General features: G+C 37.6%; 2 protein-coding genes across 2 annotated transcripts; one reads left to right on the forward strand and one right to left on the reverse strand.

The window, feature by feature from the left end:
* Window positions 1-2,240: 2,240 nt before the first annotated feature.
* ccl25a (chemokine (C-C motif) ligand 25a) lies at window positions 2,241-4,584 on the forward strand. Its single transcript, XM_038717574.1, has 6 exons — window positions 2,241-2,273; window positions 2,345-2,385; window positions 3,031-3,116; window positions 3,443-3,560; window positions 3,636-3,729; window positions 3,967-4,584. Exons 1-6 carry the CDS (start codon window positions 2,256-2,258, stop codon window positions 3,988-3,990), a joined length of 381 nt encoding a protein of 126 aa, XP_038573502.1. The 5' UTR covers window positions 2,241-2,255; the 3' UTR covers window positions 3,991-4,584.
* A 5,373-nt stretch (window positions 4,585-9,957) lies between these two features.
* On the reverse strand, window positions 9,958-13,086 carry LOC119902966 (serine/threonine-protein kinase NIM1-like). Its single transcript, XM_038719367.1, has 4 exons — window positions 13,017-13,086; window positions 12,574-12,858; window positions 11,069-11,337; window positions 9,958-10,746 (listed from the first exon to the last, which is right to left on the reverse strand). The coding sequence occupies exons 1-4, from the start codon at window positions 13,084-13,086 to the stop codon at window positions 9,991-9,993; spliced, it is 1,380 nt and encodes a 459-aa protein (XP_038575295.1). The 3' UTR covers window positions 9,958-9,990.
* Window positions 13,087-14,257: the final 1,171 nt, after the last annotated feature.

Raw genomic sequence — 14,257 nt, forward strand, 5'->3', positions numbered from 1 at the left:
TCTCACACGAAAGGGTCATGCTTTTCTGAGAATAGTGACGGGCACAGCTGAGAAAGTCAATAGCCCTTTACGTGTGTCTTGGTGCATTTTCACAACAATGCACTTTTTTTGGTTTAAGTAAGCAAAATACAGCAACATAAATTTTAGACTTTACTCAAGTTGATATAATTGTAATAATAATATATAATACATTGTCAGTAAATAGTGATATCAGACTAATAATGTTGACACATGTAGGCCATCAATTTTAAATCTACATAGACACAGACTTTAAAATGCAGTGACTTATGACTTTTTATTTTCTCTTGCCTGTAAGCTCCAGGGCTCAAAACAGGTCTTGAGCAGGTATTGATTGTGTGATATAGCCTTTATGGCCCGATAAAACATCTGTTGGGGACTTCCACACATGATTAAAGTAAATGAGCAACGGCAGCACTATCATCGTTATTCTGAACATTAACTAATGTTCTCTAAATGAAATGTAGTGTTTATGTTTCACACAAAGCTAGATGCAGATGCAGTAAACACGGTTAATCTCATAAATGAATAAAAAATAATGCTCCGCATACAGTGTTGTACAATGCAATATTGTTGATTTATGTCTGAGAAAAAAAGAGCTAAATGTACAACCACTAAATGAATACCCATAAAGTAGAAGTAGGATGTCATTTCTGTCTGCATGGCGGTCATGCTTCATATTATCAAGTGAAGCTTAGAAATGATTTCACAGCGAGTTTACAGACTGAAAGTGTAATGCATTCAGATGAGCCTTTTAGGTGGATTTGCCTGGAAACAAAGACAAATCTTGTATTGTATGTGTATAAAAGCAAAGGATTTTTAAACTTAAGGAGGGGGATTAGTTTTCTGAATATAACTGTGTATGATGTCTCCAAAATAAAATAGCAGCTCAGACTGGATTTTCCTGCAACACCAGCCACCATGAGGTATCAGTGCAGAGTTAAAAGCCAATGCAGCGAGTGTGTATAATATAAACAATACTTTTCATGGCAAATGTTAGATGAAAATGCATATTCATATCATGTAGAAGTGCACATGTATATGTTTTATTGTTATAATTATCAAATTGATTAAGATTTGATAATTATATGCTTTGTTATGATGATGACCATTATGATGCTTTGTGTTGAAAAGTGGTGGGGTCATAAAGGACAGATTAGGGGTGTGACGATGCACAATCTTATGAGACGAGAAGATATATAACACTATTGAAATATATGAGTGGGGGGTCTTTTGAACACTTAATTAAACACTTAATTTCCTGCATTCTAGAGAAATATTCTGCACCAATTTAGGATGGAAATGTTTTTATTTATATGGAGAAAAACACAAAATTCTGCTAGCAGTTGACTATTCAAAATATAAAGAATTATAATAGACTATAATGCAGTAATCAGAAACTTCTTTATGTTTTTTCTGACTGATTTTTGGACAATGCATTTGTTTCTTCTAAATTTACTTTCTTACTGTGCAAATAAACCTTCTCATAGTGTTTTCCTTTGTTATTTAACATTTCTTGTTGCAAGCTATTTTTCAGGACATTTACTTCCAAAAAGGGTAATGTCCCCAACATCCCCAGTGTAAATGACACCTATGATATTGAAAGAAATAGATAATATCCACCCAGTTTGAGCAAAAACATATGAATCTAATCAATAAAATAGGTCAAATTGGTATAATGGTGTGTACTTGTCTTCAAATAGAAGCACAGAAGAAACAAACACAGTGTGAGTAAGAAGATACAAATATCTAAAAATGTTGCTTGTTATAACACATTTCTCTTAAAACTATAAGGCCATGGATTTCTGCAGGCTTCAACAGATGCATCAAAAATCTATTGTCTAAGTTTGTTATTCTACCCTTTTGTTAAATGAGGTTCTTAAGTGCTCTGCTTCCTCAGCAGAGTTGAGAACAAGTTATATAAGTACAAGTAAGAATCAGTGCACTAAATACCTTCATTCAACAGCCATTATGGATGACTGAGTATTTCTCAACATGTAACTGTCAGTGTGAGGGGATGTTTAACAGGCCCGACTCCAATTCCAACAACCTCAAGCAACATTGGGCTGCTTCCTATTTGTTTGTCCAGCTTTCCTTCTATGAAAACCCTGCGTTAGGTTGGATGCCAATGGTTAGAGTAACATCTTCATGGGCCCGTCATGAACTCTTGAGGAGAAAGAGCCCCCCCACACACACACACACAGACACACACATCTATCGTAAAAAAAAAAAGATAGATGAGACAAGGTGCAAAGGTGAGTTGCGTTTATGGAAATATGATCCCTGGCAAATTGCTTTAAAAGAATGCCTCGCCTTTCTTGCACAGGCACAACAAGAGAGCTACGAAATACAACTGGAGCATTTGAGGTGAGTTACCTGTAATCCTAATATAAATAGAGACACTGTGCTCTGTTTTAATTTGGAGTATCCCTGAATGTTTTTAATGGTCATTAATATTCTATCAGATATAATTAAGTAAGATTTTAATAATTTTTAGCACTTTTGCTTGACTTTACTTAACTTCATCAATGACAGCATTTACATTAAAGGTGTCAGGTTTTCATTTGCAATCCCTGGGCAGGTTTATGTTAAGAATTTTAATTGTATGCCTTAACTCAAACTGATTACAATACAGAATACATAGTGAACAGGTGTGATTTTTTTTTCAGCACATCAAAAACAATAACATTTCAATTTTTTTGCTACCAAAAGAATAATAGAAACATTTGTGGATATCAAAAACAAAGTGTTTGATGTTTTAGAACTATGATCGCTTTATTCACCAGGTGCCAAATGTCAAGAGAATGTCAACTCAAGAGAAATAGAGTTAAAGGTTGTTAGATACATATGTAATACGCATGTACATTCACACAAAGAGAGTCAATATGAAATATTTGTTCAAGGTTCAAGGTTTCAAATGTGAATAGGGAAGGAGTGGGAGGAACTACAATAGCGATAATGCTGATTGCAGGTAAACCTTCTAATTCTTTGCATCCATCTGGCTTTTTTCAGAGCTGCAACTACAGACTGCACCATGCGGTTCAACACGCTGTTCTTCCTGGTGATCACAACTTGTCTCAGTCTTGTACTGGCACAAGGTAAGATCCACTGTAAAAGAACAGTTGATGTCTGGCAGTAGGCTCACACAGGTGGCTTGTAATATAGAGCTGGGAAGTAGATAAAATGAGGGTCAATGAGGCTGGTTTACTGCTAAAGTACCTGTGTAGGCAGATATGGCCTCATTGTGTACTTATTGCTTTGTTCAGCACCTTTAACATTCCCTAATTATGTCAATTTAATTTTGATTGATTGTCTAGATTAAATGGACTTTGTCTATTTTGTGTAAACAATGCAGTAAAAATTATATTATATTGTACATACTGTGGATTTCTGACTTTACTGTACTGGATTTTTGGTCCTTCAGGGTCCTTTGATGACTGCTGTTTAAAGTATGTGAAGAAAATGAATGTCAACTCTCAAAAACATGCAGTTAGTTACACAATGCAGTTCACAGATGGAAGCTGCAACATCCCTGCTGTAATGTAAGTACACATGCACAGACAATAATTTTAATGCAAGTTTTCCATCATTGTTACTCAAACCTGTTTATCCCCTAGCTTCAAAATGAAGAGGGGGCGTGTGTTTTGCGCAGACCCGAAAGAGAAATGGGTTGAAGAACTGGTGACAAAGATTGACAAAAAGTTAAAGAAGGTGGGTAATCACTGAAGTGTTTGTACTCCAAAACAATCCATCTTCTCAGGTCTGTCTATGTTTGTCATAATAGCCTTGTTTTCTTAAAATGAGTGAAAAACTTACGTGACGTAAGAAAGAATAAGGAATGTTGCGGCTCTAAAATAAAATAAAAATGACACATGATTTTAAAGGCACTTTAAACTATATGAAACATCTGTGAACTGATTTTCAAACCGATGTCTTTGCTCTTCACAGTTCCGTACACGACACAGAGGCTGAGGACGAGTGTCTGCTACAATGGCCCTCTTCTCCCTCTGCCAAATCTTATCATTAAGCAACAAGCGGTTTTATGGTGTCTTACTGGAAGGCAGCAGAGGAGGCTGGCCAAAGAAATCTTGTAGCATTACTTTTGCTTTCACTCTGCACTGAGATAAAGGTCAAAAGCTTGGGCAGAATCGACATCACATATAAATGCTTTTTCCGCATAGCTGCTTCAATGAGAATATTTGTGACAATTTTCTTGCCTTTTAAGACATCAGATATTAAATAAGCTGTTTAATTAATGGTGATGGAGTGTAAATGATTATATATATATATATATGTGTGTGTGTGTGTGTGTATATATAGTATTTCTTTCATGATGTGTTCAGATATCTATGCTTGTTTATGTGCGAACACAAATTGTCAAATGCAAATGCCTTTCTGAATTGTGTGTCATAGAAAAGGTGAAACTCTTAATTTCTTCTAAATGGTTTAAATGTCACTCTTTTCATACATGTTGTGCATAGGTTTTATTTTAGGAAATGTGATCCCATAAAAGTATATGTGTTCCCATAAAAGCATTATTACAATAAACTTTCTTATCACCTCCCACTCGTTTATGAGTATGTCACATGAATGATTTTCAGTCAGTATTTTCCCCTTGATAGTTCAATCTTTTGTGGTACAAGGGGTATTACGTAGAAAAGAGAGTGAAAAAGGGACACCCCATTCCTGTACTTGCTCACACAGGTGTGACGCTCAAGAATGTGTATATTGGATTAACACAAGTCATACAGCAGAAACAATTAAACATTTACCTTAAGGCTGAGCTCCTTAAAATGTCTGCACATGATCTGATTTCCAGGTTGCTTTATGAGGCAGCCATAAATTCTTCCTCATCATCTGATGATCATTAAATAAGTTTATGCTGGCAGTATTTCAAACGTTTGGAATAGTGTTTAAATTCGACACAGTTCTATACAACACGTAGATATACTACTACTCCCAACTTAAACAAATATTAACTACCACAATTTACTGGAACAAAAAGATTTTCTTTGGAACAAAAAAACACAATCAGCTGTTATTTATAGTAAGATAAATGTTAATTCACTCACTTTCACAATTTTACACAATGTTATTTTTTCCCCTTCATGCTCTTGCAGTGAAATTGTGGGTTGCATATTTTTGCATTGTTCTTGTGTTTCCCTGCATCTCAATCAATGCATGCTGGGATAAAATCCATCTTCTGCTGTGACTCTGAACAGAGTTTGAGGAACTGGGAAACTGATGGGTGAATATTTCTCTTTATTGTCATATTCCTGCCATTAGGACTTTGACTGCAGTTGGTGTCATTTGCACATCTGATTACATCTAACGCTTTCTTTGAGTTTTCAGAACTTATGTCTCTCATTATCATTACCTCTGATTGAATAATTGTAAATGGTCATATTTATATCCACGTAAATAATGAATCGGATCTAAGGCCACTCCTTAATATCTCTTGACAGCCTATAACTTAATCAGCATGTTACTGGCCCCACCCAGAACCGCTGTAACACTTTTGATACTGTAATACTATGAAAGAAAAAGTTGTCATGTATAATAAAAATGTTCACACTGTGGGTCAACTTTTCTAAGATCATAACCGAGAAAAGTGACTATTCTCAATCATTGATGGGCTGCTACATCATCACTCAGATACATGAGGGCTTTGCTACCTTTTTTAAAGCAAGAGTTGCCTCCTATAGGTCAGTCATTAGTAGAATAAGCTTGGCGACCCACCTCATGGAAGTCCTCCAACTGTGTTATACCAGTATTTTGCATACTGACCTCCGTGAGATTGTCGCTCATCCTCCTCCATTTGTGCTCTTGATCCAGTCCCTAGCTATTTCCTCAAGAGTGTAAATGACAGCTTTTCTCCCTTCATCCTAAAGACACTTAACTCAGAACACTATTTAAATTAATTATCTGGAAATATGGGTTGGTCTCCCTGGCAGTGCTTAAAACTGGTTTTGATTCTACATAACTGGCAGAAAGTTCTATGTTAGTCTAGGTGATCTTTTATCTGTGAAACACAACTTGCTGTTTTGTATTGCACAGTAAACTGTTTTGGCCCCTGCTCTCTTTTTTATATATATGTATACCTCTATTTAGTTAATTTTAATGCACTCTTAGTTGGCCTGCCATAAAAACTGATTGGGAAACTTCAGCTAGTTGAGAATTCTGTGGCCAGACTTTCAACAAAGACTAGGAAAAGGAAGCACATTACTCTGTTTTACCTCCCTGTACTGGCTTAGCTTTAGCTACATGCAAGCTTTCTTGACATTTTAAAAAATCAACCGAAGACCTACTTATTCAGGCAGGCGTTTATTTGAGGTAGTATGTCTTTACGTCATTCTAGTTTTATCTCTCTGACATTTTATTTGGTCTTTTGTTCTATTTTTTATCAATTTTAATTTTTTGTATTTTTTATCAATTGTGTAAAACATCTGCAGAAAGCACATGTGAAGCTTCAATGAAACTGTCTGTAAATGTGATGTGCTGATTTACAACTAGCAGTATCTGATCTGAAATGGTGCGTTGAAGTGTTTTACTGTCTCACTTCCATGGGCTCTCACAAGAACTGCCGGGACATGCAGCTGATAAAATCTGGCTGTGAGTAATGCAATGTGTTTGACTGCGCTGTCTTTGGAGATTGATGATTTCCACACATCGGTGCCTTGCAGAGGCTTCATCTTGCGAACTGTGTTAAAATACACTTCAATAGCATCATGATGTGAATGCATCTTCCTAGCTAATGTACACGTGACTGAAAGGTGAGATTGATACGACTGTTGTGTAAAAATACTTTTTTTAACAGGGCAGTCAACATTAAAAAGATGAGAATCCTCCATGCACGCAGGTGAAGTATTTGTTTGAATAGACTGCCAACATTGCCCACAGGCAAATGTGATAAATAGCTTGACAAATACACAATAATTACAGAAACATTAATGGCATATACAATATTGATGGACATCCAAAATTGAATTGGGTGTAACTAATAGATGCACCACTTTCTGAGGTCAAAGAATTGGGTTGCAGCTTGAAAAGGTTTTTGGTGCTGGAGTTTCATTTCTTCTTTTATATATCACAACAGTGCTGACAAGTGTGCTGCGCTCATTGTTTTTGCATGCTGGGGCAGCAAGAAATTGCTGATTGGCATCCAGAACTGAAATTTTAGCCTTCTTTTATCAAGGGGAAAAACCACGAAAGGAAAGTATGAGGTGGGGGAAAAATCATTTTAAACAGAAACAAATGTGATAAATTACAGGAAATAGGATGATTGAGCACATATTGACAAGAATGAAAATTAGGTTCTGAAGTGTTATAGGAGGGTTTAAAAAATGAGTGAAAACATTATTAAAAGTAGCAGCACAGACTTGTTCCAGTTTCCAATCATTGCCACCGTCATAACTTTTGAACTTTATGTTAACAGAAGTCTGTGCAAGTTTGATGCGATGTTGGAATTATAAATCATTCCTATGAAAGAAAGGTAGAAAGGGCAACAAAAAAAGAAAGATGAAAGCAGTCATAAAACATTGCACACCACAAAGTTATTTGGAAACGACTTTAAATTTATTGCTGTAACCTAACACCGAAAACTGTCATAGCAACTACTTTCTTTCACCACGAGCAGTGAACTGTATTTGCAGGATTTTATGCTAAAGTGTGACAGAAATATTTTGTGATACGTGACTGTAGTGAGTAGTTGTTAGTCATTCTTAAAGGTCAATAAAGGTCAATGTTCAGTTTACCATTTTTTAAAGTGACATTACCTTATCACTTTAAAAAAATTTAATATACTGTGCCTGTTAAATAGAATGAGATACAGTACTGGAATTTCTTTTTGCAGAAATAAAAAGGACATCATTTTAGCTACATCAGATATAAATTTCACATCCTCCTTTGAATAAAACATCAGTAAGGAAATTAATTAATTATGTTTTCTTTGAAATAAAAAGGTAAGAAAGAAAAGTTAACAACCAGCACAAAATAATAACTCCTTGCCCTGCTAATTAATTTTATTTGTTTATTGAAAGTTATTATACAAATACATTACATTTTTACACTAAAATGTATTTAAAAAATGGCAGATCCCTATTAGTCAGAACTATTGTTTACATTTTACTCATTTACAATAAAAAAAACCCTCATATGGCTTTGATATTTCCACATTCCTGTTGCTTTACTGGAAGAAGGATCCCTCTCATTGTCCACCCTCATGTGAAATTTCTTTCATCGCTAGGTTGGTTTAAATGTAGCTCTCATTGTAAAAACTTTAGATGTTGTCTTAGCGGTCAAAAGAGTGCCAAATATAGTCACAGAGTAAGCCACTGGGTCTACACTTTCATTCACCGTGAGCAGCATTAGCATGAAATGGAAGTGAATCTTTTGTCGCCAATGTACTTCCACAACACGAGAGCCTCTTTTGAAAATCACATTCAAATCTGAAACCACTTTCTGTCCAATGTTGATTAAGCTTATCACCAGGTTAATCTCTTTTTATTTCACAGTATACAAGAGTTTTTAAATCTGGTGTCTGGTTTCAGCGATGGTGAACCGGTAGTAAAGTGTTTTATGCCAACCGCGAATGATTGGTTTGCCAGAGCTGAAGGAGGGAAGCAACTGTAGCGACAGCAGCAACTCAGTATGGCGAAGCCCATACGTCATAAGCACGTGTCGACAGGGTTGTGTAATTACATTCACTGTCAGAAGGGGAAGACAATAGTACCTCACTGAAGGTTTAAAGGTTCACTGTGTATTATTTAGGAGGATCTATTGACAAAAATGCAATATAATGTACATACAACTATGTTTTCAGTGGTGTATAAAGACCTTACATAATGAATTGTTATGTTTTTGTTACTTTAGAATGAGCGGGTCCACTTACACAGAACTTGCCACGTTGCACCACCATGTAGGCCAAAAGGCCAAACTGCTCTACAGAGCGTGTTTCGTCACTATGGTGAATACATACAAAGAAAAGGAGAAAAAGAAGCAGAAGCAGTAGTAGTAATAATAGTAGTAGTCTTCTGGTTTGTTAGAAGTAAGACGAGACTAGAAATTGGGACAGATGTAGGACCACGTGTATCATTTAGCACAAGAGCAGACAGAGCGTGTCGGCCACTGTAGCTTCTCCTCCGTGCTTGGAAAGGGAGGGGTGAGCAGTGACTTGAGCAGTTGGTTGCAATGGTTACAATTTGCAACCCTCACCACTAGATGCCACTAAAACTTACACACTAAACCTTTAAGTTTAAAGCTGGATCCAGGAGGCCATTAGCCTAGCTTAGCATAAAGACTGGAAGGCCATTAAGTAATACGTTGTATTTGGTCTTGATGACCTCAAGTTACAACAACAACAAGACTTTGGGAAGTCATTGCGCTACTTGTGAAGAAATTGTGTTTGTGTATGGATTGAATAAAAAGGATATAACATGATCATTATTGAGCCACAGAGGTGCTGGCAGACATTGATGAGAGCCAGACCAGCTGTTCTTCCAGTCTTTATGTTTAGCTATCATTAAAACTTCAATCAAATTTTATTTGTATAGCACCTTTTGTGCAGGACGGTGCAATTCAAAGTGCTTTTAGGCAGTACAAATGGAAACAATTTAAGAATAATGATGGTAAATGTAATCATAAAACCTACAAAATAGATTTTAAAAACTAAATAATTAAATTAAATTAAATCAACTGCATAGAATAGATAGAAATAGTAAGATGATGATAATTGATAATTGATGAAACAATTGATAAGAGGGCAAGGACATTTTAAAACATAATGTTGTAAGTTACACAGCTAGGCCAACTGCTCCTTGGCTCTTATTTCATACTTTATACATAGGCAGTACACACACACACACACACACACACGCACACACACACACACAATGGTATTGATCTTCTCATCAAACTGTTGGAAGGAAGGCAAATAAGCCCATTTCCATTTTCCTTTTCCTTTAAGAAACTAAGCTACATGATGACACAGACCACAGAGTGGCGTTTGTTTAGCAGGCCATCTGAGCCGGCTCTCCATCTGAGTCTGTTGTGGGATTCTCTGGTGCACCTCTGGCTGTAGCCCACAGCTTCCACAGAACTCCTCTTTTGGATACGGTGTAGCAAAATCCGGTAAGCCCCAGTAATGGGGCTTCTCAGGTCTACACTGTTGTTGAGGAGACTGGCCTTGGTGATGCCAAGATCCTCCAGTGCTGCCTTCACATTCAGTTCATCTGAGCTCAGGATGTTGGAAGGCTCGAACAGGTGGTAGGGTGTAGGGTCACACTCTGGGTAGGCCTGGGGGTATTCAATACCTCTCATCCAATCGCTGTCCATGATCTGTGCCAGAGTGAGGCGATCCACAGGAACCGGCCTCAGGAGGCCCTTAATGGTCATCTGGCAGGGTCTGGGTACATATGGGGGAATAGAATAGGAGCCCTGCAGGATACAACACCTAAGCCTGCCCGTGTTAGTAGCTTTGAATGGCATAGTAGCAGTCACCATGAAGTAAAGCAAGATACCCAGTGCCCAGATATCTGCATACTGACCAATGTAACTTCTCTCTTTGAACAGCTCAGGGGCTGCATAAGGTGGAGAGCCACAGAATGTGTAAAGGACATCGCTGGGGCAGCAGGAGGAGCTGAAACCAAAGTCACCCACTTTAATGCAGTAGGTGCTGGTATAGAAGATGTTCTCTGCCTTCAGGTCCCTATGCACAATATTATTATCATGCTGGAAAAAGAGAAAAAAGTGTGATTGTTGCACTTAGCATTACAAAATTAAATAGCTCTGCTGCACAGTTGGTTAAAGGTGTGAAGGTAAGAACCGTTAAATGCACAAGTCACAAGAAAAGCAGTTTTCATTTCATCATTGCCTTGATTCACTACTTAGCTCAGAAATACTCGATATCTCCTATGAAAGTATTTTAAAATGATGTGATATACTTTAAAAAGCATTCTGTTGTTTTAATATTCTGCACAGGGAATCTCTTCTTTCAGTTTACAACAAAGTGTACTGCTTACAGTGTTCTCCCCGCAGGATGCTGTTGACTTACCATGTATTTGACAGCAGACAGGACCTGGGAAAACACAAGCTTGCTCTCAAGGTCTGACAGGCGCCCTCTGGTGCTGATACGGGAGAACAACTCTCCTCCGCTGGCATACTCCATCACCAGATAGAGTCGCTTGAGCGTCTCCACCACCTCATACAGGCGCACTATGTTGGGATGAGACAGCTTCTCCATGCAAGAGATTTCGGAGGTGAAAAGTGCTTGCGATTGCTTGTCCAGACGCCCTTTCTCCAAGATTTTTACTGCCACTCTTTCTATCAGATGAAGACAGATGTGGGCAAAGGCAGTGAGGCCACAACACATAAACACACTTTACCCTTTTTCTCTCACTTTTCTATTATTTAATTTCCTTATGTCGTTGAGTATAGCTTTTCCTTCTTTCCTTTATGTTTTGATCTAGGCCTTTTATTAGTTCCAACAGAATGGCTGTGTCAGTATCATCAGCCATGTCGCACACAAGCTGCTGGCTGGGAAGGCTGAAGACAGTGCAGTGGATGGCTGGTTGATGAGATTAGCTATGTCTTCTGACATCTGGAATGACCCAGACGGGATTTACACTGTGTAATATGTTGAGCTGAGCTGAATGAGGTTCCATGAAATGACTCTGGATGTCTATACTTTCATTTTAAAACTGACAGTTTATAACAAATAATATGAATCAGGTAACAAGTACTTAACTGTCACATAAAACCCTCTTAATCTACTAAAGTATGTGCTACAGGGATATATGAAAATAGCTTCCTAGTAAAAGCCATGTAGAAGATTATGTTTCTATGTTGTAAAAACATTATAGATATTTAAAAATTCTGATCAACTAAGACAAAATCCTCTGTTTTTAGACCATTGCAAATCATCAATCCTGTATTCACTTGCCTTGCACTTTTTCATATACTTTCATGCCTACATTGCTTAATAAAAGTTCTTTTACATTTAATACATTTTTATCGCATTTTAATTCACTTTCATTATACTAAAATGGAAAATGTGATTTAGTACAAATACAAATGTCTCACATGTAACATAAACACAAAATGTATTTAAACTTGGAAGTGACACATTAGAGGAGTAGAAATCTGAAACTGTATATATTCAGTATAGACAGGCTTACTTGACCCACTTTCATTGGCAGTGTTTGCACTGGTGCTTCAGATGTTTTAACTGGGAGAGATAAGAGAGGTGTGGCCTTTTCTTACCAACTTATTATTACTTTGACAGATTTATCTCAATAACTCTGGTACACATGCACATTAATGGCTTCAGTACTTGATAGAGGCCTTTAAACCAACTAAACTCGTAAAGCACATTTGTGTTAGTTAACATAGATCATGTATTTTCTAATTTAGAAGTATCAACAGAAAATACAACAATGTGAGCAGCATGAACATTCTTGCAACAGTGAAGTTAATTTAGAGCCTCATGTAAGCCACTACCTGATCACTAAAGCTGTGAAAATGGGGGTAAAAAAAAAAGTAAAGCACCCATCATCTCACCTTTGGTCAGGTCATGTATCCCCAATCTAACCTGAGAGAAGTTTCCAGAGCCAATCTCTCCTCTCAGCTCGTAAAGCCCCACCCGCCGTCCAAATGTCAGATCATTCATCACCCTTTCTGAATGGGTCAGATCATAAAAGGCCTTCCCAAACGCAGTGTGCTGCATGTTCTCCTGTGCCTCTGTCATGTTCTCCTTTGTCTCCTTGTTCCCCACCTTTCCCCCTATCTTTGGGGATGTCAGGGTGAAGATCTCTTCCGGACGTGGAGTTGAATTCAAGTGAGCCCCTGAGAGAAAAGGACAAAAGAATCAAGTCGGTGTCATACAGCACTGTTGAGATGCTTGAACATATTATTTATTGCATCTTATTGACCACAGTATAAATATGTCTACATCTACATAATAAAATCCTACAATTTAAATTGAGTGGTGTGTCTGTACTCACATGTTTTCCGTTTTATGTTCTTCTTACTCCTTTCTGTGTTGATGGCATTATTTCTGCTGTTCAAATACATGATTTGCCAGAAAAATACTCTGCCTTCCTTTGTAATAAGATTTTAGGAAACAAGAAGGTGGTAAATTGCTAAGAAAACAAATGTCCACAAACCAAAAACTGAGGGAAAAAGGTGCTTGGAAAAGATGTCAGGAGCATGATGTGAATTCAAAACCATCTGCATACGTCAGGAAAAATGCTCAAAGAGGATGTTTCTCAGATAACCAACTGCCTGTCCAGATGCTGTTATACTACCACTGCTCTTTTTGACTGCTTTCTCCCTGTGCTGCAGTATTGTCTCCTGGTGTATAATGAAGCCCTGTAATCCCAGAGTGTTGGACTCCTCCCATGCAGACAGACAATTCACAGGCTTTACAGAGGCTTCTTCAACCCCTAGACATGACCATAGCGCCTGATGCAGGTGCTTGAACAGGACACTGATGGGATTATCTCTACAATGTACTGCATGTGACCATCATTATTGTTAGGGGTCAAGGGACTGAGGGGTCAGCCACTGGTTACAACTTACAACAACTGTAACTTACGTTACAGTGGTTCCGTTTTCTGTGGTTTGAACATTTCATGAAGAAAAAGTGTAAATTACCTTTTTACATTTTAATTAAATAACTAATGAATTCCCCACTGTGTCAGAGGTACTGTGTTGTTGAAGGTTGCACTGGTAACAAATAAGCACTCAAATTCTTGTCATTTTCCACAAAATCAAAACAAAATGTGCTTTACTCTCACAACCTCAGGCAAAAGCTAAAGAAAGTGAACACAGAGAGTCTGTAAGTGTGGCCTTCTTCTCAGATTCTACGGTTACACAGCGACCCAGACACTGACCATGACACCAGACAGACGCAAGACTAGACCGTCTGCAAAGACATACTGATGGACTGTCTGTTTCCTCCCATCAACCTCTGAGACTGGACACAGGGATTGTCTGAGAGCCATCGTGCATAAGCTGCATGCTTATGTAGCTAGTGACTCACCATAATCCAGCCACCATCTCGGTGATTATCTCAGCATGTGCACTGTTAAATTAATGTTGGGAATCTAGTGAGGAAAGGTTTACTGGATTGGGAAGAGAGGCTGCATTCAAACATGTGTGTTTGTAATATAAGAGCAGGTACTTTTATAATTTCTCAGGACAAAAAAACTTACTACTGCTATGTTCTGAAATGTCCGACTCA

Source organism: Micropterus salmoides, unplaced genomic scaffold (genome assembly GCF_014851395.1).
Source record: "Micropterus salmoides isolate LMB-PRFRI ecotype aquatic unplaced genomic scaffold, ASM1485139v1 Ms_hic_scaffold_14, whole genome shotgun sequence".
NCBI classification, from domain to species: Eukaryota; Metazoa; Chordata; class Actinopteri; order Centrarchiformes; family Centrarchidae; genus Micropterus; species Micropterus salmoides.

What these genes read in the sequence shown, in the direction of transcription:
- LOC119902966 (XM_038719367.1), bottom strand. Translation starts at nt 13,086, where the DNA reads ATGTATTTGAACAGCAGAAATAATGCCATCAACACAGAAAGGAGTAAG. An exon ending in GAACATAAAACGGAAAACAT is followed by an intron (nt 12,859 to 13,016) that starts GTGAGTACAGAC and finishes CTTTTCTCTCAG; the next exon opens with GGGCTCACTTGAATTCAACT. An exon ending in TGTCTGCTGTCAAATACATG is followed by an intron (nt 10,747 to 11,068) that starts GTAAGTCAACAG and finishes CTCTTTTTCCAG; the next exon opens with CATGATAATAATATTGTGCA.
- ccl25a (XM_038717574.1), top strand. An exon ending in CAGTCTTGTACTGGCACAAG is followed by an intron (nt 3,117 to 3,442) that starts GTAAGATCCACT and finishes TTGGTCCTTCAG; the next exon opens with GGTCCTTTGATGACTGCTGT. An exon ending in TTGACAAAAAGTTAAAGAAG is followed by an intron (nt 3,730 to 3,966) that starts GTGGGTAATCAC and finishes TGCTCTTCACAG; the next exon opens with TTCCGTACACGACACAGAGG.